The sequence below is a fragment of the Aegilops tauschii genome, chromosome 1, assembly GCF_002575655.3.
Source record: "Aegilops tauschii subsp. strangulata cultivar AL8/78 chromosome 1, Aet v6.0, whole genome shotgun sequence".
Taxonomy (NCBI): domain Eukaryota; kingdom Viridiplantae; phylum Streptophyta; class Magnoliopsida; order Poales; family Poaceae; genus Aegilops; species Aegilops tauschii.
The window spans coordinates 428,610,903-428,634,004 of record NC_053035.3 but is presented as its reverse complement, the minus strand read 5'-3'; the positions used below and the strand labels follow the sequence as shown (position 1 = coordinate 428,634,004).

Genomic DNA, 23,102 nt, shown 5'->3' with positions numbered 1-23,102 from the left:
AGTGGACATACTTTTCAAAATTAAAAGCTTGGATTTCTGAAATTTTAAAATGTTTACTGCAATTTCGGGAAAAAAAAATTGGAGTTGCAATTTAGGAACATTAATCATGTGTATGCACATGCCTGGCCTGGCATGGATATAGACCGAAGCCGATCTAGCATACTTAAAAGTTCACACTAATTCATCTAAAAAATAAAAATAGCTATTTGGTGCTATGATTATATGTTCTAGGTGCACTAGTTTAATCTTATTCAGTGGACATATTAATTTTTTTTTAAAATCATGGATTCCTAAAATTTAAAATATTTACTACAATTTAGGATTTTTTTGAGTTGCAATTTATGAACATTAATCATGTGTAGGCACACGCCTGGCCTGACATGGAGATAGACCTAAGCTGATCTAGCATAGCTAAAAATTCATCTAAAAAAACTCACAAATTAGTGAACCACTCAATACACATTTCCGTCACTGCTGTAGAGGGTGGTGCACTGGTAAGACAAGAGGGCAATGTGGTGCATTAATCCTAGTAAATGAGGTGGTCAGGTGTGTTGCAGTTTTGTCACTTATTACATGGTCTGCTGCGGCTTCAATGAAACATTAACACCAACCTCATTTGGTTTGTGGTGCATGCTCTTTCTGTCCTCTCTGTTGGTTGGTGTATTATACTGTGTGTGGCAGGTTATCTGTGATTAGAGTTCGCATAATAACTTATCGCTCTACCAGATACATGCAGTGCATAGAGCACAAAAAAACAAGATATGGAATATCTCCGGCTTTGGGACTGACATGTAATCAACGCGCGTCTCACTTCAATGTCTGACATGTAATCCAAAACTTTGTATATAAATATCAAATGGCAGAATAAATACCACGTGTTCTTCACATTAACGACAGTAGAGAAAATTTAGTAAGTAATCATTAATCACCGATCAATCTGTGTGGTTAACGTACACCTCTGGAGAGGTAGTAACAAAGAAGTAATTAAATTAAATAGCTTATCATAGTAATTTTGTGCTATGTAAGAAACAGGTGGAACAATTACAGTATGGTACAACCCCATAGCTTATGTTTATTCTCTGACTTGACCCAGTCTCTGTTTGTGCATATTTTCAAGGAATGGCCAGTTCTCCTACAAGTTGTGCCGACACACAATTACCAGACTTAACCAATCAGGTATATTTTTTCCCAGTTAGGTGAAAATCTTTGAAAACACATAGTTCTTTTACCTTTACACGTATTTCAGGCTTTTTTGGACGAACTCAGTGTGAAACATGCAAATATGAGGTTAATGTGCTCACCGATAAGGTTCGCGCAAATGATTGATGTGTTAGATGACGAGCACCTAAAGGCCATCTGCACTCAAACCGGTCTTGGAGGGCTAACAAAGATGAAGTCAGTGTCTCTCCGACGTATTATGTTGGTGCTGCTAGCGAAGAGCTACATCCACGACATGCAGAGTATTCACATTGCTGGTAAGGACATTTCTATAACTCCAACGGATGTCTATCAATTAATGGACCTTCCAATAGAGGGGAAAAATATATATATGGAAATGGGAAAACCAAAAGACGCAAACCTGTTAAGGGCTTATCAAACAGATGGAAGACTTAAGCTGAGTGACCTCGAGGACAAAATTAAAGCCTCCAAAACTCCAGATGATCATTTCATCAGGCGGTTTGTTTTGTATGCTATTGGCATTATTTTAGCACCCACGGTACAAGATTATGTCGACTCCAAATATTTCGTCCTTGTTGAAGACGTCGCAAGAATTCCCAATTTTAACTGGGGATGTTTCACACTGGACCATTTGATAACATCCATCAATACTTTAATTATAAGGATCAAGTCAATCTACAAGGAAATATAGCTTTGCTCCAAGTAAGTGCTACAACAGTAGTTGTCATTCAACTATTATTCATATGATGCATATATCTCTATCATTGATGAACTAATATTTCCTATAATTTTGGTATTGGGAACATGTTCGTGCTGGATCGATTTTGTATTCTCGTATACCCCGTCCGCTGATGGCACGGTGGGATGAAGCCACAGGTAAAATAAGACATGAGGCTTATGATAAAGGAGGCCTATATAATGGATTGGTACCTTTCTAGACTTGACTTCTTTATTTACCATATTTATTTCTTAGTACTGATTCTTTATATCTTTTCAAAGGTTGTCATGAACATTGGCGGTCTGGAGCCAACCAACATTACAAATGACCAGCATACCAACAAAGATACACATGCGCATGAAGATGCTATCTATCGACCACAACCACGAGGTCAAACTATGAGTAGCCAACAAGTAAGTTGCTCCAAGACACATCCTTCTCAATAACACAACAAAGGTCACACCTAACCACACTTATTTTTCTTCTAACAAAACGAGTTGACATTTCTTTTATGCAGATGGACATGATACTTCAAACCCAGAACGATCTATTTGCAGAACAAGAGAAAAAGTTGGTCAAACAAGTAGTAGAAGTAGAGCACAAATTAGATAAAAGAATAATCACCGTGACCGAGGACGTGATAAACATAAGGGGTAAAATTGCCACTCAACCTAGGTTGTCCAAGCTGGAGGACGAAGTTGGAGACCTCAAAAGGGAAGTTGGAGACCTCAAAAGGGAACTCCAAGTAAGTGACACTACAACATCAATTTTACCCATAACTTCCTATATTTTCATTCTATGCATTTCATGTTACAGGAATTAAGATCCCTAGTTGAAACAAACAAACAATCAACGACGAACAATGCATACGTACAGGTGATAACTATGGCCCATAACCTTGCTAACATGAGCTAATTTCTGTTCATTGACCAACTCCTAATTTTAGGAACAAGAGCAACCAAGCAATGGCAAGTTTTCATCAACTCCTGGGTTTGACGCATGGAAAGCACGTACTTATACTGGTACACCTAGTGCAAAACCTGTGGTGCAAAACGAGGAGTTGGACCAAGACATCCCACCACGGAAGCCTGTATTCAACAATGATTACATATTGACAGATGAAGACTATGAGGCTGCACTTTTCATCCGAGGGAGTCACGACCTTGTTGAGGTAGTTCACATCGAAGACATTGTGCTAACAGTTCATCAACTCAAGACAAATGTTAGCAAACTATTCTTCGTCGATGACGTAAGGCCCGTATACTGCAATCTACATCAAGTATTCTAAATTGTGCCATATTACATGACTACAAATTTTGCAGGTTATTAATGCATATGCACACATTAGCAATGTTGCAACTGATGCTACATCATTCATTTCCACCATAGAAAGCAGAAGATTGCTAGGCGAATTTGGGGGTATTCCAATGGGATGCAAAAGCCCACATGTTGCTAATGTATCAACGAAATTTGTAGGACGCAAAATGGTATGCATATTTCCTGACTTGTTTAATTGTATATCTTGATTTTCCCTAAATTGAGTCCGCTTTAATTTTCTGCCAGGTACGTGTCCCAATGAATGTGCACAGCATGCACTGGTTATTACTCGTGTTTAATTTAGACAAAGAAGAGACCCAGGTCCTAAACTCCATCCAAGCATATCGTGACATTGCCAAGGAAACTGCACTGGTAAGCTTGCTCTCTTGCTTCCTCTTACCTCATGTGACACTTTTTGAAATGCACTGACGCAATCCCTTGAATCACTCCTCATACACCAGGTGGAGTCCATTCAGGCGTGTATCAACGAAGCGGTCGAGGATGGCTTGGTAACACTGCCTAAACCCATCAATATTACCCAGTGGAAAACCACTTGCTATACTAACATACCACAACAGACGGATGGGTACGTATAGGCAGCTACATGATTCCTCACCTACATTACAATACTTAACTTCAACTTTACATCACAGTTATTCCTGTGGGGCGTACACACTCAAATACATGTTGACATGGGACGGAGACAAAATTACTGAGGATTTCACACAGGTCTGCCGAACACTAAATTACATTTGTAATCATGCACTACCTATGCTTCACCGCTATCCTAACCTATGCGTCACTATCTAATTCAGGCAGAAATACATATTTTCAGCTGGAAAATATGTTCAAGCCTGCTGCGTTCGGATTGCAACAAGCTTCGGAAAAAATCATACAAGAATCCTATAGAGGTAAGTTCTACACAACTAGCATTTCATGTCATGTAGTTCCTACCTTTCATGACCACTATTTCCTCTACAGAAGGACGAGTACGAAGCCAGCATTCCAGAGGAACGAAAAGGTGCAGACGATGACGTCACGATTGTCAGCAACCCTGATGTTACAAACAAACCAGACACATCCGGTGCCCCAAAGCGTAAACGTGGACGCCCGAGGAAGAATGCCCCTCCTAGTAATCCAGTGAAACAACAATTTGACACAGAGACTATCGCTAAACAAGTGGAGTCAAAAAGACGCAAGCGCAAACCATCAAACGCCGTGTCCAGCCCATTCGTACAACCATGAATGGGCTACACGGAGAGGCACTTCAAGGGCAGATCCAAATGATTGATCTTCATGGCATGTTCTTTGAATTAAAGACTACACTTATGTTCTAATGTTTTTGCATATTATATGTATGCTTATGTCCATCCAAATGCTTGACTTTTCATTGGTTCTTTTTAGAAAAAACCCAGCTAATGAGCTGCAAGTTCCACTTCTATCATTTGCACCATCTGATCCATACCTTTCTGCATCGGAGTAACCTTACATCTAAAACACTACCATAAGTGACTACTTACAAACGCATGCTCCCCATTCTAACGGCGCCATACACTGCGTAAGTATACCGTTCTGGTTTAAGTGGATGATGATTATGGCTGAGGCAGGGTAATTAAGGAAGAAAAATCATAGCATATAGAACACATGAGCAATTATGTAAATATCATGGTTACACTATTATTTCTCACATCACGAGTTGAGTGGGAGATTATTACCTCGCCAGCAAAAAGAACAGAATCAATAATGCAGCTAGTTTGATGGATTACTTCAGTCCACTCCACAAGAAAAATTTCAGGCTGCAACACCAGCAGTCAATGCACACACAGAACCATATTGTCAAATGCCAGCCTCTCCTGCAGAAAATAAGAAGGAATAGCATCAGGAACACCATGTACCATTTTTATACTGATATAGACATGTCGACAAGAGTTGGCACATTGCAGCTTGTGTTTTGCATCGAAACTAATGCGATACATGGAGCTAATGAATTTACAACTAATAAATCTAGGCCTAAGTCTGTTGGGTAACAATACTGAAACAGATGTCCCAGCTAGCTTTACTCTAACAGAGTTCTGCTTACTAACTAGACAGCTAGGACGACAATGAGAACCAGGCAACCAGCATAAGATCATGGAAGAACAAACAGATGCTAAACTTGCTCATTGGCAAAATAGGTTGTGCACGCAAACATGACAGAGAGGACTAAAATAGGGGACATACTTCTTCTGTTCCATATTTGTCGACAATGATTATGGCTGAGGCATGATAATGCACATGTAGCAACGCGTGCAAAGCGGGCAAGAAATTCATATGAAGTAGGCATTCTTCCAAATTGAGCCAATTCTGGTTTTTGAAGATATACTTTACATAACTACTTTCCATTTTCTACTGTGCCATACATTGCCTAAATATTCAGAACTATGTTTGAGGCGCGGGTCATGTATGTCTTGAGCTCCCGATTCACCTTCTCCTCGTCCCACATGAACCCCTGTATGTTCTGCACCCACTCGAAGCAGCTCACCATCACTCCGCCGGAGTTGGCCATGATGTCCGGTAGGATCAGCACGCCCTTCTTTGCCCGAATCTGCACCACGAACATGAACATTTCTCTGCTGTCAGTCAATGTGTGAATGTGTCAACAAATGCAGCTTAGTTTTGTGGCAAAATGTTGGTGTTCTTGCCTCGTGGCCTCGGGGTCTGTTGGGTGGTTAACAGCCTCGATGATGTACTTTGCTTTGATGGCATCAGCATTGTCCCTAGTAGAAGAAGAAAATTGAACGGACTTTTTATTAACAAAAATGTATTCAGATACACAAAAAATAACAGCCAGGAGGATACTTTAACTGAGCTTCTGAGCAGTAATCTGATAAAGATTGGATGAAGTGAGATGGGATGAGGAAATAGAAGATTACTTGTTTATGACTCCTCCCAGAGCTGCCGGGATGAGCACGTCGCACTCTTCTGTGAGCAGCAAGGTCGGGTCGACGGCGTCACCTCCGTCAAAGCCCTTGATCCCGCGATTCTCTGCCGAGTGCTTCATCAGCTTGGCTATGTCAATGCCATTGGAGTTCTTGACAACCCCTGTGACATCTCTGATGGAGACCACCTTGCCACCAGCTTCAGTGATCAATTGGGCAGCCCAAGAACCAATATTGCCAAATACCTGAAAAAGGCAAGAAGATGATAATTGCTCATCTGTACAAAATGTAGATGAAGAAACATAGTTCTGGCCTTGCTCCACAATGTATGGCGCCATTGTACACAATGATTATTACTAGCATTGTGTAGGCATGCTTGTATATATTTGGCAGAATATATTACTTGTGGGTGCTCATTGTGTGCTCCTTTCCTCTTTAATTTCAGCGCGTGAGGTGGGAGATTAGAAAGATACTGACATATCAAGCACAGAACTTTGCAATTGCCACTGATGGTGTCTCCATTGTAAGCCTAAGCTTTGACAAGATGCTTGTCTCTAAATTATAAATGGGAAACATCTTAGCTTTGCGTGAAAATTAAAGAGATTGGCAAAATTTTCTCTGGCATTTTAAATGCGCAAAAGACCAAAGAAAAAGCAAATAATCTTAGTGAGTTCAGATAAAACAGAGAATTACCTTAAGAAGAGTTCAATTGCAATATCTTGATATTAAACTAAAATTAAAAGCTGGATGGTCAGTCTAGTGGCAGGACAACAACCATCTTTTGGCAAATAAAACGTCTGCTTACAAATTTTACGTTTTCGGAAGCAGCCATGGATTTCACCTGGAAAAGAACATCGAAGAGAAAAAACAACGTTCTACAACTGCTCCATCAGACACGAATGGGCAGAATAAAGGGATATGTTGTATGTTCTTCCCTACGGCTAAACAATTGCTGAAAACTGTCACTTTCCTAAACCAGAAGGGTTGCAGTAGCAAATTTCCACTTAGTAGTGAGCAAGTGTAGATGATTTTGGTCCTTCTGTCTTCTATCAATCCTTATCCAAGATGGCAAATTATGGCACAAACGATGTATAACTTATTAATATGATTCCTACGCTTTGTACGTGACGAACAATAACACTGCAAATATCATTCTACAAGAAATTTGATTCCTCTCCAGGGTAACTGCATAGCTCCCCATGTGCATCAATCGACAAAGCACAAATCTATCGCGTATCTACGCCGCTAGACCATCGCACATCCAACCACTTCCTCGCTTGGAACCACCGAATTGAACTGCCCAATCAAATCAATACATGTCGAGATCAACATAGGGGATGAGGGGGGGGGGGAGCAAGAGACCGTACGTACCATGTCGGGCAGGATGACCTGCAGGCCGGCGGGGCCGGTGTCAACCTGGGCGACCTCGACCAGCAGCGGCGACTGCAGTGTTGGTAAGGTCGACGACTAGATGCAGGAGTTGGGGACGACCTCGTCCGGGCACGGCTGCTCCCCCTCCTTGGCGGCATGGGCGGACAAGACCTCTTCTGGGTGAGGCCGAGGTCAGCGACGGGAGTCCGGCGACGCCGCTGAAGGTGCCGCCGCCACGACCACCCGCCTCCTCCGCTGAAGATGCCCCCGCCGCTGCTGAACATGGACGCCGATCTGGTCGATGACTCAGCGAGGAGCGGGGAGGAGAAGGCGCAGGACAAGCGGCTGAGCCGGCGGCGCAGCGACCGGCAGAGGAGGAGGCGCGGAGAGGGGGGGGGGGGGAAGAAGCGTGCGGCGGCGCAGCGACACGGCAGAGGAGGAGGCGCGGAGAGGGGATCGACAGAGGGGGAAGAACCGTGCTTGGCTAGGTTTCTTTTTCCTTTTCTCCCAGCGCTGCACACTAAATTGGACGAATCTACCCTTTTGGAAAATGATTAGCCCCACCATAATCTTGTAATGGTCCCACAGTTATTTGTAATTTCATGTAATTTTACTCTCGTAACTTCTCGTAACTCCTATTTCTCCACCGTTTGATCGTAGTGAATGGACGGCTCCTAAATTCGCCAATCACTATAACAGTTGTAATGAAAATATATTTCGTAAAGAATCTCAAGAGACTAATTTGTGGTTGTAGATGCTAATATATTTTGTAATATCGTATTATGGTCTTTGACATGCCAAAAAAAATGCTTACAATTATGTTGTATACACTCATATTGTTGCAAACTTTGCCTTTTTAAGAATATGTTGCAAGGTTTGCTTAGTCAGCGGCCCTGACCCTTTGCAGCGAGAGAGACGTGCCACGCATGGGTAGCCACGAGCCCACAAGAGAGCCAAAGTTGAATCCTCATCGCTGAACGCCGAGAGAAAGAAAAAAAAAGAACGCCGAGCAGTGCACGGCTCCACTCATGTGGATGAGTGCCCTACTTTGCGACACCACTAAGGGATCCAATGGACAGACCTGGAATCATCCGACGATCAATAACCCGACTGACCCGCGTGAAGGAACAACCGGATGGCGTCTAGCAAGCCCCGATAGTAGTTTAGAGATAAAAAAGGTTTGTTTCTCTGAATTTTTTGTCTGTATCAGTTTTTTCTACATTGTCCACCTCCTCGGAAACAGTCGGGGCACCGCACAGGAGGAGTGCAATGGGCCGACCCATTATAGCGGTACATAGAGGCGTTCTGTTCTGGTTTTAGGAACCTTCCAAACTTTAAAAAACATTAACATAATTTCAAAACTCCCAACATTTTTCGCTTTTTCGCCGTCGTCCGGTCCCTCTCCGCACTCACGCATCTTCCTCACTCGCCTAGTTCGTGTACGATTTAGAGCGGAGCAGGGGATCATTTGATGTAAGGTTCGGCTTCCAATCCATCCAGTCTGCCGGCCAGTCCATTGAGAGGAGAGTCAAATCGTCCACTCGAAAGCCCTAGACGACGTCGCCATGGACGGCTGGGCGCGCGACGACACGGAGCTCTCACCTACGGCGCCCCAGCGGAGTGCCCCGAGGCCGTAGATCCTCCTCCTTGCCGGCGCCTCCGCGGCCACCTCCGTGCAGCTGCTCGTGCGAGACCCTCTGTCTGGAATCCATGGAATGTATTGTCATTTGTTTCTGATCTGAGTATCCATGGATGGTGGCAGCGGTGGGGATGACCTCGACGCCTGCTCCCGCGACCACAACCACTGCGTCCACAAGAAAGGTACTAAACCAACCACATATCCCCCCTCAGGAATCAGGAACAACCATATATACATTACATTGCGTTGTTAGGACAAGCAAAAAAATAAAAAGGGCAGGCAAATTCATATGGCAGTAACAATTAGTAAGATGAGCAGCCGTGGATGCAGTGAAGTGGCTAGAGAATTTCAGAATCCAGACTGGGAGGGTCCAGCTCCGGCGTCCACGCTGCACCGGCCCGGGAGTTGCGGCGTCGCTCTAGATCCGGAGCTGCCGCCGGTGTCCACCTTGAACCACTCCAGCGCAATGCGGAGGGCCCGTGTATTTTTGTGAAAACACCCTGTGTACAGTAGGGCTTTCCGCTGCCATTAATTTGATTACAGGACATTCTAGGGGGCGTTTCCACAAAAATACACTGGCCACATGTTGGCAGCGAAAAAGCCCTACTGTAGACATGTAGACAGGGCCATATACAGGATCATAAATGTAATGTATTTTTCATATAAGTACCGTATTGCAATGTTTCGCAAGTAAAAGGACATTCCTGTTACGCGCCAACAAGTCGAAGGACGATTGGTGTAATTTTCTTGAACTTTTTACAACCTACATTTGTATGTTGGGTGGTAGGTGAAATAATCAAGTTTGTACATCTTGAGAGGTTGAACCATGCACCTACACCCGTCTATAAAATACTACCATTGATAAGGGAGGCAAATGAGTGGAGGGTGAGAGTGACAAACCAAGGCAGCCTAAGGATTTCGAAATAGAAGGCATCAGGAACTAGAATTGGTAAAGCCAAATGGATACCTGTACGTGTACATCCACTTGGCCATCAGCCTCTTTGGTGTCTTTGTACAATAAGAGGATGTGTGTGTGTTATTATCATGTCGGTATTTGATGATTTAACACAAGATGGTACTTTACTCACGCATCTTTGTTTGTACTGCTTAAAGAAATCATGCAAGTACTAGTTATCAGTTCAAAAGTGGAATAGAACACATATTTTTCTTCCCTGATTTATTGTGTTTTTTCTTTTGCGGGGAGTTATTATGTTTGTAATCATGCAGTTTCTTCCTTAATCGGCTGTGAAGTTGTGTTGATCTCGTCCAGTTCTCCAGGGAGTTTAACTAAATGAGAGTATACACGATGTTGTGAGCGTGGTGATGATATGACTGCCATGGAGTCAGAAGCAAGTGGCACTCCGAGAAGAAGACTCGGCGTTTGCATGGTACGGCTGCATCGGAGGAGGTGCAGAGGCAAATAGATCATACGGCTATGCGTGTCACGTCGGATGACTTCAGAGGTGTTTGCATACGTTGCGACCATTATTATTTGAGCATTTTTTGTCGCAATGAATTAGGTTGTTGCATATATGCACTCAAAATATTTGTAATATTATATTATGATCTTTGACATGCAACAAAAAAAATGCTTACAACTATGTTGTATACAATCATATTGTTGCAAACTTTGCCTTTTTCCAGAATATGTTGCAAGGTCTGTTGTCGCATGGGCAGCACTGAGCCAGAGCTGAACCCTCATCACTGAACGCTGAGAGAGAGAAAAAAGAACCGCTGAGTAGTGCAGGGCTCTCCACTCATGTGGATGAGTGTCCTACTTTGCAACACCGCTACGGGATCATCCGATGGTCAGCGACCCGGGCGCGAGGGAACAGCCGGATGACGCCTAGCACGCGCTGGTAGTAGTAGTGATGATAAAAAAAACAAGGTTTGTTTCTCTGAATTTCTTGTCTGTGTCGGTCTCTTTTTTTACGTCGTCTGCCTCCCCGGAAATAGTCGGGGCATCGCACAGGAGGAGTGCAATGGGCCGACCCATTATAGCGGTACACATAGGTGTTCTGTTCTGGAACCTTCTAAGCAAAAAAAAATTAACTGTCTTGGGAACCTTCTAGCTGCCTCTTTTATTTTTTTTGTTAGGTTTTTTGGTTTTCATTTTTGTCTATTTTATTTTTATTTTTTGTGTTTTCTATTTTTTATAAATTCAAAGATTGTTTTCACCTGCAAAAAAATTGTTCGTTCTTCTATTTGGAGTTCTTAAACTTTGTGCTTTTTTTAAAATAATGTTCAGTATTCATTTTTTTAATGTTTGAAATTTTGAAAGTCCTACAAGTTTTTCAATAAATGTTAAAAAATTCAATAAATGATCGGAATTTAATTTTTTTGTTCAAAATTTTAAACTTCAAATTTTGTTTTAAATTTAGAAATATGTTCACACTTTTAAATAAATGTTCAAAAATACAAAAAAAATTCAGAGTTTCAATTTGTTTTTCCTGTTTTCAAAATAATGTTCGAAATTATGCAATTGTTCAAAATTTTCAAAAAGTAATGTTCACTCCTTTAGCAAATTGCGTTCACAAATTTTTGAATCACGAGATACAATAAGACGCTACAGTATTTTTACGAGATGCAGTAACACCAAAGTTACAGTCACTCACTGTTAGTATCGCACACAATACCGCTACAGCGCTCGCGATTTACGGTGAACCGATGCAGCGTGGCATTAGTTTGCTTGCCTGCCAATGGGCCGGACCCCTTCCAAAGTTGTTCTTCAACGCGAAAGAGAAAAAAAACCAGCCCAGTAGCCCACGGAGTCGTCCGTCTCCGTCTCCGCCTCCCACACGAACGCGAGTGGGGAGCTGAAAAACCAATCTACCGCCGCTGTCTGCTCTGCCCTCATCCCCGTCTCCATCTCCCGATCTTTCTCTCTCTCACACCCTGTCGCTTTCCGCCGTCGGCTGATTCCCGTTTCTTCGTCCGTCGTCTCGTCCGTCCCCGCACTCACACATCTTCCTCGCTTGCCTGCTTCCAGCGTGTTTGGCAACGATGGGGAGAGGGAATGGGAATTTGGAGATGGGAGTTTGCAGAGGGATTATCATGGGAAATTGATATCAAATCCGATTCCCTTGTTTGGCGTGTGGAGGCAATTAGACCAGGGAATTTAAGAGAGAGTTAACTGTCCCTATTTAATTGGTAGGATTAGGTAGGAGAATAACAAACTTGCAACGGTGGCCCTTCCCTGGCGCACGTATCCAACGAACTTATCGTTGTTTTCTTCTGTCAACTCCCAATCCCCACATCAATTACCAGGGGTCCCCCTGGGAAGAGATTTGAGGGAGTTGGACTCTTAATTCCTCTTCCCCTTCCCTTCTTAATTCCCATGTTCCTGAGCCAATCAAGGGATTTTAAATCTCACATACCTTAAACTCCCATTCCCAATCTCCAACTCCCCCAACCAAACTCGCTGTTCGTGTACGATTCAGAGTGGAGAAGGGGATGTAAGGTTCGGCTTCCAATCCATCCAAGCCGCCGGCCAATCCACCGAGGGGAGAGCCAAATCGTCCACGCGAAAGCCCTAGAAGCCACGCACGTAGCATCTCCGCCGCCTCGCCCAGCTATTGCTCGGCTTAGCTCGCGGGGATGGAGCAGGACGGCGCCGCCCGTCCCCTCGCACCAGCCCAGGACATGGAGCCCTGATGTCTACTATGCAACCTTCTCCTTGTAGACGTTGTTGGGCCTCCAAGTGCAGAGGTTTGTAGGACAGTAGCAAATTTCCCTCAAGTGGATGACCTAAGGTTTATCAATCCGTGGGAGGCGTAGGATGAAGATGGTCTCTCTCAAACAACCCTGGAACCAAATAACAAAGAGTCTCTTGTGTCCCCAACACACCCAATACAATGGTAAATTGTATAGGTGCACTAGTTCGGCGAAGAGATGGTGATACAAGTGCAATATAGATGATAGATATGAGTATTTGTAATCTGAAAATATAAAAACAGCAAGGTAACAAGTGGTAAAAGTGAGCGTAAACGGTATTGCAATGCTAGGAAACAAGGCCTAGGGTTCATACTTTCACTAGTGCAAGTTCTCTCAACAATAATAACATAATTGGATCATATAACTATCCCTCAACATGCAACAAAGAGTCACTCCAAAGTCACTAATAGAGGAGAACAAACGAAGAGATTATGGTAGGGTACGAAACCACCTCAAAGTTATTCTTTCTGATCGATCTATCATAGAGTTCGTACTAGAATAACACCTTAAGACACAAATCAACCAAAACCCTAATGTCACATAGATACTCCAATGTCACCTCAAGTATCCATGGGTATGATCATACGATATGCATCACACAATCTCAGATTCATCTATTCAAACAAACACATAGAACTTCAAAGAGTGCCCCAAAGTTTCTACCGGAGAGTCAAGACGAAAACGTGTGCCAACCCCTATGCATAAGTTCACGAGCGGAACCCGCAAGTTGATCACAGAAACATACATCAAGTGGATCACGTGAATATCCCATTGTCACCACAGATAAGCACATGCAAGACATACATCAAGTGTTCTCAAATCCTTAAAGACTCAATACGATAAGACAACTTCTAAGGGAAAACTCAATCCATTACAAGAGAGTAGAGGGGGAGAAACATCATAAGATCCAACTATAATAGCAAAGCTCGCGGTACATCAAGATCGTACCATCTCAAGAACACGAGAGAGAGAGAGGTCAAACACATAGCTACTGGTACATACCCTCAGCCCCGAGGGTGAACTACTCCCTCCTCGTCATGGAGAGCGCCGGGATGATGAAGATGGCCACCGATGAGGGTTCCCCCTTCGGCAGGGTGCCGGAACAGGGTCCCGATTGGTTTTTGGTGGCTACAAAGGCTTGCGGCGGCGGAACTCCCGATCTATTCTGTCCCCCGATGGGTTTAGGGTATATTGATATATATAGGCGAAAGAAGTCGGTCAGGGGAGCCACGAGGGGCCCACGAGGGTGGAGGGCGCGCCCAGGGGGTGGGCGCCCCCTGCCTCGTGCCTTCCTCGTTGCTTCCCTTACGTACACTCCAAGTCTTCTGGATTGCTTCCGTTCCAAAAATAACTCTCCCGAAGGTTTCATTTCGTTTGGACTCCGTTTGATATTCCTTTTCTGCGAAACACTGAAACAAGGGAAAAAACAGGAACTGGCACTGGGCTCTGGGTTAATAGGTTAGTCCCAAAAATCATATAAAAGTGCTTAGTAAAGCCCATTAATCATCCAAAACAGAATATAATATAGCATGAAGCAATCAAAAATTATAGATACGTTGGAGACGTATCAAGCCCTCCCCTACGGTGCCCCGGCGGAGTGCCCCGAGGCTGTTGCTGGCGCCTCCGCGGCCACCTCCGTGCAGCCGCTCTTGCGCGACCCTCAACTACGATGGTGCGTGCCCTTCAAACATCTGTCTGAATCCATGGATTGTATTGTCATTCGTTGCTAATCTGAGTATCCATTGATGGCGGCAGCGGTGGGGAGAAGCCCTCGGACGACCTGGACGCCTGCTCCCGCGAGCACAACCACTGCGTCGACAAGAAGGTACTAAACCAACCACATAGCCCCACTCAGGAATCAGAAACAATCATACATTACATAGCATTGTTAGGACAAGCAAATTCCCATGGTAGTAACGATTAATAAGATGAGCAGCCGTGGATGCAGTGAAATGGCAATGCAGCAGCTGTGTGGTTCACGGTTTATGCAGCAGCTGTTCTTCACCAATCTGTTGCTCGGTGATGAATTGTGTGTGGTTGGTTAATTTACTGGGTAAACTGCACAGCTTAGTAGCATGCACACCTGAATGCGCTGGGATGACCGGACAAGTTACGTGTTCAGTCAGCTATTCCCTGCCAGCCTATGGCTGTCCTTTCCACTGATTTCCTTCTAAATTCCACATGTTATGTGCAGCCGCATGGATTGGGTATATGTTCTTCGGTTTGGGTTCAAAGGGGCAATTGCTGAGCATTTGTATCAACTATCGAGAATCTCAAGTTCACATGGATCGCACTATGATCAAGTGCATTCTGGTGCTATGATGATTGTGACAGAAGATGTTAGCAGTAGAAGCAATCGCTATGTAAGCGTGATAGCCTGGTGTGACGTCTCTTTTGATCCTGCTTTGTTTATTTTCCAAATCATTAATATTTCCGTTGCTTTTGTTCTAGCATAATTGCTCTAATCCAGCAATTTTGTGTTGATAAAAATTGGTAGTATATGCAGCTGTGGTCATGAAATTGTATTGAGAAGAATAGGAAAAAGATTTGATTAATGGAATAGATTATGCGTTAATTTTGTTCAAGATAGTCTCAGCTGTGGTCATGAAATTGTACTGAGCAAAACAGGAAACATGTTATTTGTTTAATGGAATAGATTATGCCTTAACTGTGCTGGTGATAGGTCTCAACTCTAATGTTAAAAATCAGTGCACCTGAATTACGACACAATTTTCCTCACCTGGAACTGCGCTTATAAGGTGTTTGATCTGAAAGCTACGCCCCTGAATACAATGTGATATGAAAGGTTCATGAAATCATCAGGTATGGAAATGCTTGACCGTTTCTGTAAATTACATAGTACAATATTATCAGTTTGCTTTTTTGCATTATTTCCCAGTTCTCTTGCAGTACTATTCAACAACCTATCTTCCCGCCTACTAGATAAATATGGGTTTTTGTTTACTTAACATGGTTGCCTGATTAACAAAGTCATGGTTTCTGTTAGTTATTTTCCACAACCGAAGCAACAACTTATCTTCCTACCTACCAGATATACTACTCCTTGATTGCTTAGCTCCACGCTTAAGAAGCAACACCGTTCTTCTATATGATCATTAAAAAAATGAGTTCTAGTTTTGTGGAAAGACACACACGATGCTGATGTTCTGAGGGCCGATGTTCATTTTTAGAGGCAAATAAACTCAGAGTTCGAGGTGAACTATAATCGCATAGATAACTCCCCACGATATAGTTGCCTTCATTTGCACAACACAATCTAGCATACGACGATTCTGATTTGCATTATGGGTGTTTCTCCAAAAACTAGGATTATATGCCTAAGAACAAACAAAATGAAATGGATGGACGAGGGCAATACATCATGGATCTTGCAATACATAAGTGATAGGTGTATCGGAAAAAGTTAGGAAAGAAATATCCTCAATGGGGGAGGTTGAAGGAGAGGATGGACGTGGATAGAAAGGGCGAGACTCATCAAAAGTCACATCCTGAAGAATGCGCATCCGCTGATCGACATGATCCCAATAGTGATAGCCCTTGTGCTCATCACTGTAACCTAAGAAGACACATTCAACAGACTAAGTAGTCAGTTTGCTGTGTTAGGAGGGTGGGTGGCGGCAAGGAGAACGTAGTAAATGCAACAAAACAAGCAAAACAAACGTAGCCACGAGAACCATCAAAAAGACACTCAAGAGGAATGTCATCATGCAAAGAAAAGAAGGCTGATTGTTGATAAGATAGGTGGAAGTAGAAACAACCTCAACCCAAAAATGAGGTGGAAGAGAGGCGTTAATCTTCAACGCACATTCTGCCTCAAGAAGGTGACAATGCTTACACTCAGCAAAACCATTCTGAACATCAGGACCACGACAAGAGAACTGAGAAATGTGCCCTGCTCAGCAATGAATCCGCGCAACAAATGATAGATAAACTCACAAGCAATTTTTGCATGGACGACATGGATAAGAGTGGAAAACTGGGTATGCAACATAGCGACAAAACTTCTTACTGATAGATAAGACCTCTACAAGAAAAGCATAAAATATATCCATGTGTGTTGAGAGAAATCATTTATGAAGATAATATAGTACCGATGGCCTCCTTTTTAAGGCAAAGAGAGCTGGACCCCAAACATTGAAATGAATAAGATAGAAAGGACACTGAGAAATAGTCTAGCTATGAGGATAAAGTAATCGAACTTGTTTGCCAAGCCGACGAACTTGATAGTCTAAAGGCACAACGTCACACACAGATCCAAGAAGACTATCTCGAACTAAGGATGAGAGACAAAGGCCACACAAGTGACCAAGATGATGATGCTACAAAGAACCGGTAGACAAAGTAACCGAGGTAGAGAGACTGGCGGCAGTGGCAGCAGAGGGAAGATTAAGCCAGTCAAACTCCCAGAGGACTTGAGCCTTTCAATGTCGAGGGGCAACACCAAGTAGAGCATCCATGTGAGGATCCTAATCAGAACAAGAGTTGAATTAAAGAATGACCCTACAACCAAAGTAAACAATCTAACCACCTGAAATGAGTTGCATGGGTCGAGGAACTTGAAGGAACATGAAAATACGAAGTGCTAAGAATACCTTGACTATCGACTGTGAGGGAAGTTCCTTGCAGTAAGAACATGAATGTGAGAATCTGGGGGTCGAATGGATGACAAACTGGAAGAATTAGAAGTTTTATGAAAATACGTCCAGTACAAAGGATCCTTGAAGATGTACCTGGTCATCTAAAAAGTGGTCACCCGTGTAAAAAGTGGTCACCTGGTACTAGAAAAATCAGTAGCAAACCTGTTGATGGAGAACCAAAAGAATCAGCTAGTAGGAACTGAAGTCGCCTAATCTCCAATGTAGTTAGGGTCTCAACTGAAGAGGTTGACGAAGAAGTACCGAGCGATGAAACTAGAAGTAGCAAGTAGGTGTTCTCTTAATTAAAGATCAAAAACATAAAAGTATTTCTCGTTCTTCTTTGTTTAGTTTCATTTAGTTTTTGATCGCTTTTTTTGTATTCTTTTTTTTGCAGCCTATTGTTTCTTTTCTTTTGTTTGTTGTTTGCTTTTAAAAGTAACCCAAAATGATTTTTTTGTCCTTTTGTTCTTTTGAAGTTCTTTGAGGAAACAGCAGAAATATTTCTCCATTCTTTTGCAAGTTTATTTGATGGAAGAAGTAGAGAGTTTATTGAATCATGTTTATTGCAGTACAATTATTCGTTTAAGTCAGAGAATAATTGTTGTTCTATTTACATTAATAAAACCTTCTATGGTCATACACCCAATGTAAACGGTTTATTGAATCTTGATCGTAGAGATACACATATTCATAATATTGATGCCAAAAGATGCAAAGTTGATAATTATAGTGGCACTGCCGTTTATGCCATATTGGTTTAAAGCGCATGAAGAAACTCCATACATATGGGCTTTTGAAATCACTTGATTATGAATCATTTGATACTTGCGAACCATGCCTCATGGGCAAGATGGCTAAAACTCCGTTCTCCGGAACAATGGAGCGAGCCAATGACTTATTGGAAATAATACATACCGATGTATGCGGTCCAATGAGTGTTGAGGCACGCGGCGCGTATCATTATTTTCCGATCTTCATAGATGATTTGAGAAGATATGGCTATATCTATTTAATGAAATACAAGTCTGAAACATTTGAAAAGTTCAAATAATTTCATAGTGAAGTGGAGAATCATCGTAATAAGAAAATAAAGTTTCTACGATCTGATCACAGAGGCGAATATTTGAGTTACGAGTTCGGCCTTCATTTAAAAATGTGGAATAGTTTCACAACTCACGCCACCTGGAACACCACAGCGTAATGGTGTGTCCGAATGTCGTAACCGTACTTTATTAGATATGGTGCGATCTATGATGTCTCTTACCGATTTACCACTATCGTTTTGGGGTTATGCATTAGAGACAACTGCATTCACGTTAAACAGGGCACTTAAAGGCTTCAACCTGATAAGCTCGAACCCAAATCGAAGAAGTGCGTCTTCATAGGATACCCTAAGGAAACAATTGGGTACACCTTCTAGCACAGATCCGAAGGCAAGATCTTTCTTGCCAAGAATGGAACATTTCTAGAGAAGGAGTTTCTCTGGAAAGAAGTGAGTGGGACGAAAGTAGAACTTGATGAGGTAATTGTACCTTCTCTCAATTTGGAAAGTAGCACGTCAGAGAAATCCGTTCCCGTGATGCCTACACCAACTAGAGAGGAAGCTAATGATGATAATCATGAAACTTCAGATCAAGTTACTACTGGACCTTGTAGGTCGAACAGAGCACGTTCCGCACCAGAGTGGTACGGTAATCCTGTCCTGGAAATCATGTTACTAGACCATGGCGAACCTACGAACTATGAAGAAGCTATGACGAGCCCAGATTCCGATAGACGGTTTGAGGCCATGAAATATGAGATATGATCCATGTATGAGAACAAAGTGTGGACTTTGGTGGACTTGCCCGATGATCGGCAAGCCATTGGTAATAGATAGATCTTCAAGAAGAAGACTGACGCTGATAGTAATGTCACTATCTACAAAGCTCGACTTGTCACAAAATGTTTTCGACAAGTTCAAGGAGTTGACTACGATGAGACTTTCTCACCCGTAGCGATGCTTAAGTTTGTCTGAATCATGATAGCAATTGCCACATTTTATGATTATGAAATCTGGCAAATGGACGTCAAAACTGCATTCCTTAATGGATATCTTAAAGAAGAGTTGTATATAATGCAACCAGAAAGGTTTGTCGATCCTGAAGGTGCGGACAAAGCATGCAAGCTCCAGCGATTCATCTATGGACTGGTGCAAGCATCTCGGAGTTGGAATATACGCTTTGATGAGGTGATCAAAGCATCTGGTTTTATACAGACTTACGGTGAATCCTGTATTTACAAGAAAGTGAGAGAAGCTCTATAGCATTTCTGATATTATATGTGGATGACATATTATTGATTGGAAATGATACAGAATTTCTGGATAGCATAAAAGGATACTTGAATATGAATTTTTCAATGAAAGACCATGGTGAAGCTACTTGCATATTGAGCATCAAGATATATAGGGATAGATCAAGACGCTTAATATAACTTTCACAAAAAACATACCTTGATAAGGTTTGAAGAAGTTCAAAATGGTTCAATCCAAGAACGGGTTCTTGCCTGCATTACAAGGTGTGAAGTTGAGTAAGACTCAAAGCCTGATCACGGTAGAAGATAGAGAGAGAATGAAAGTCATTCCTGAAGGAAACATGCCCTAGAGGCAATAATAAAGTTATTATTTATTTCCTTATATCATGATAAATGTTTATTATTCATGCTAGAATTGTATTAACCGGAAACTTGATACATGTGTGAATACATAGACAAACAGAGTGTCACTAGTATGCCTCTACTTGACTAGCTCGTTGATCAAAGATGGTTAGGTTTCCTAGCCATAGACATGAGTTGTCATTTGATTAACGGGATCACATCATTCGGAGAATGATGTGATTGACTTGACCCATTCCGTTAGCTTAGCACTCGATCGTTTAGTATGTTGCTATTGCTTTCTTCATGACTTATACATGTTCGTATGACTATGAGATTATGCAACTCCCGTTTACCGGAGGAACACTTTGTGTGCTACCAAACGTCACAACGTAACTGGGTGATTATAAAGGTGCTCTACAGGTGTCTCCAAAGGTACTTGTTGGGTTGGCGTATTTCGAGATTAGGATTTGTCACTTCGATTGTCGGAGAGGTATCTCTGGGCCCACTCAGTAATGCACATCACTATAAGCCTTGCAAGCATTGTAACTAATGAGTTAGTTGCGGGATGATGTATTAGGGAACGAGTAAAGAGACTTGCCGGTAACGAGATTGAACTAGGTATTGAGATACCGACGATCGAATCTCGGGCAAGTAACATACCGATGACAAAGGGAACAACATATGTTGTTATGCGGTCTGATCGATAAAGATCTTCGTAGAATATGTGGGAGCCAATATGAGCATCCAGGTTCCGCTATTGGTTATTGACCGGAGAGGTGTCTCAATCATGTCTACATAGTTCTCGAACCCGTAGGGTCCGCACGCTTAACGTTACGATGACGGTTATATTATGAGTTTATGTGTTTTGATGTACCGAAGGAGTTCGGAGTCCCGGATGAGATCGGGGACATGACAAGGAGTCTCGAAATGGCCGAGACGTAAAGATCGATATATTGGACGACTATATTCGGACTTCGGAAAGGTTCCGAGTGATTCGGGTATTTTTCGGAGTACCGGAGAGTTACGGGAATTCGTATTGGGCCTTAATGGGCCATACGGGAAAGGAGAGAAAGGCCCCAAAGGGTGGCGGCACCCCTCCCCATGGACTAGTCCGAATTGGACTAGGGAGGGGGGCGCCCCCTTCCTTCCTTCTCCTTCTCCCTTCCCTTCTCCTACTCCAACAAGGAAAGGAGGAGTCCTACTCCCGGTGGGAGTAGGACTCCCCCCTTGGCGCGCCCTCCTCCTTGGCCGGCCGCCTCCCCCTTGCTCCTTTATATACGGGGGCAGGGGGGCACCCCATAGACACACAATTGATCATTGATCTCTTAGCCGTGTGCGGTGCCCCCCTCCACCATATTACACCTCGATAATATCGTAGCGGTGCTTAGACGAAGCCCTGCGTCGGTAGAACATCATCATCGTCACCACGCCGTCGTGCTGACGAAACTCTCCCTCAACACTCGGCTGGATCGGAGTTCGAGGGATGTCATCGAGCTGAACGTGTGCTGAACTCGGAGGTGCCGTACGTTCGGTACTTGATCGGTCGGATCGTGAAGACGTACGACTACATCAACCGCGTTGTGTTAACGCTTCCGCTTTCGGTCTACGAGGGTACGTGGACAACACTCTCCCCTCTCGTTGCTATGCATCACCATGATCTTGCGTGTGCGTAGGATTTTTTTTTGAAATTACTACGTTACCCAACAGTGGCATCCGATGCATGAGTAGAACACAAGTGAGTTGTGGGCGATATAAGTCATACTGCTTACCAGCATGTCATACTTTGGTTCAGCGGTATTGTGAGATGAAGCGGCCCGGACCGACATTACGCGTACGCTTACGCGAGACTGGTTTCACCGTTGCGAGCACTCGTTGCTTAAAGGTGACTGGCGGGTGTCTGTCTCTCTCACTTTAGTTGAACCGAGTGTGGCTACGCCCGGTCCTTGCGAAGGTTAAAACAACACCAACTTGACAAACTATCGTTGTGGTTTTGATGCGTAGGAGCCACGTAAAACTTGCAACAACAAAGTAGAGGACGTCTAACTTGTTTTTGCAGGGCATGTTGTGATGTGATATGGTCAAGACATGATGCTATATTTTATTGTATAAGATGATCATGTTTTGTAACCGAGTTATCGGCAACTGGCAGGAGCCGTACGGTTGTCGCTTTATTGTATGCAATGCAATCGCCATGTAATTGTTTTACTTTATCACTAAGCGGTAGCGATAGTGGTAAAAGCAATAGTTGGCGAGACGACAACGATGCTACGATGGAGATCAAGGTGTTGCGCCGGTGACGATGGTGATCATGACGGTGCTTCGGAGATGGAGATCACAAGCACAAGATGATGATGGCCATATCATATCACTTATATTGATTACATGTGATGTTTATCTTTTATGCATCTTATCTTGCTTTGCTTGACGGTAGCATTATAAGATGATCTCTCACTAAAATTTTAAGATAAAAGTGTTCTCCCTGAGTATGCACCGTTGCGAAAGTTCTTCGTGCTGAGACACCACGTGATGATCGGGTGTGATAGGCTCTACGTTCAAATACAACGGGTGCAAAACAGTTGCACACGCGGAATACTCAGGTTAAACTTGACGAGCCTAGCATATGCAGATATGGCCTCGGAACACGGAGACCGAAAGGTCGAGCGTGAATCATATAGTAGATATGATCAACATAGTGATGTTCACCATTGAAACTACTCCATCTCACGTGATGATCGGACATGGTTTAGTTGATATGGATCACGTGATCACTTAGAGGATTAGAGGGATGTCTATCTAAGTGGAAGTTCTTAAGTAATATGATTAATTGAACTTAAATTTATCATGAACTTAGTCCTGATAGTATTTTGCAAATTATGTTGTAGAACAATAGCTCGCGTTGTTGCTTCCCTGTGTTTATTTTTGATATGTTCCTAGAGAAAAATTATGTTGAA

The 23,102-nt window shown here is 42.9% G+C and overlaps 1 protein-coding gene across 1 annotated transcript; it reads right to left on the bottom strand.

Annotated features, from left to right (window-relative positions):
* Window positions 1-389: 389 nt before the first annotated feature.
* On the bottom strand, window positions 390-7,893 carry LOC120964383 (glutamate dehydrogenase 1, mitochondrial-like). The gene is made up of 5 exons (XM_073500308.1): window positions 7,504-7,893; window positions 6,127-6,377; window positions 4,930-5,970; window positions 1,580-1,801; window positions 390-1,440 (listed from the first exon to the last, which is right to left on the bottom strand). The coding sequence occupies exons 1-3, from the start codon at window positions 7,504-7,506 to the stop codon at window positions 5,850-5,852; spliced, it is 375 nt and encodes a 124-aa protein (XP_073356409.1). The 5' UTR covers window positions 7,507-7,893; the 3' UTR covers window positions 390-1,440; window positions 1,580-1,801; window positions 4,930-5,849.
* Window positions 7,894-23,102: the final 15,209 nt, after the last annotated feature.

Coding starts and splice junctions, on each gene's coding strand:
- LOC120964383 (XM_073500308.1), bottom strand. Junction 5,971..6,126: donor CTGGGAGGAGTCATAAACAA/GTAATCTTCTAT, acceptor TTCTTCTACTAG/GGACAATGCTGATGCCATCA.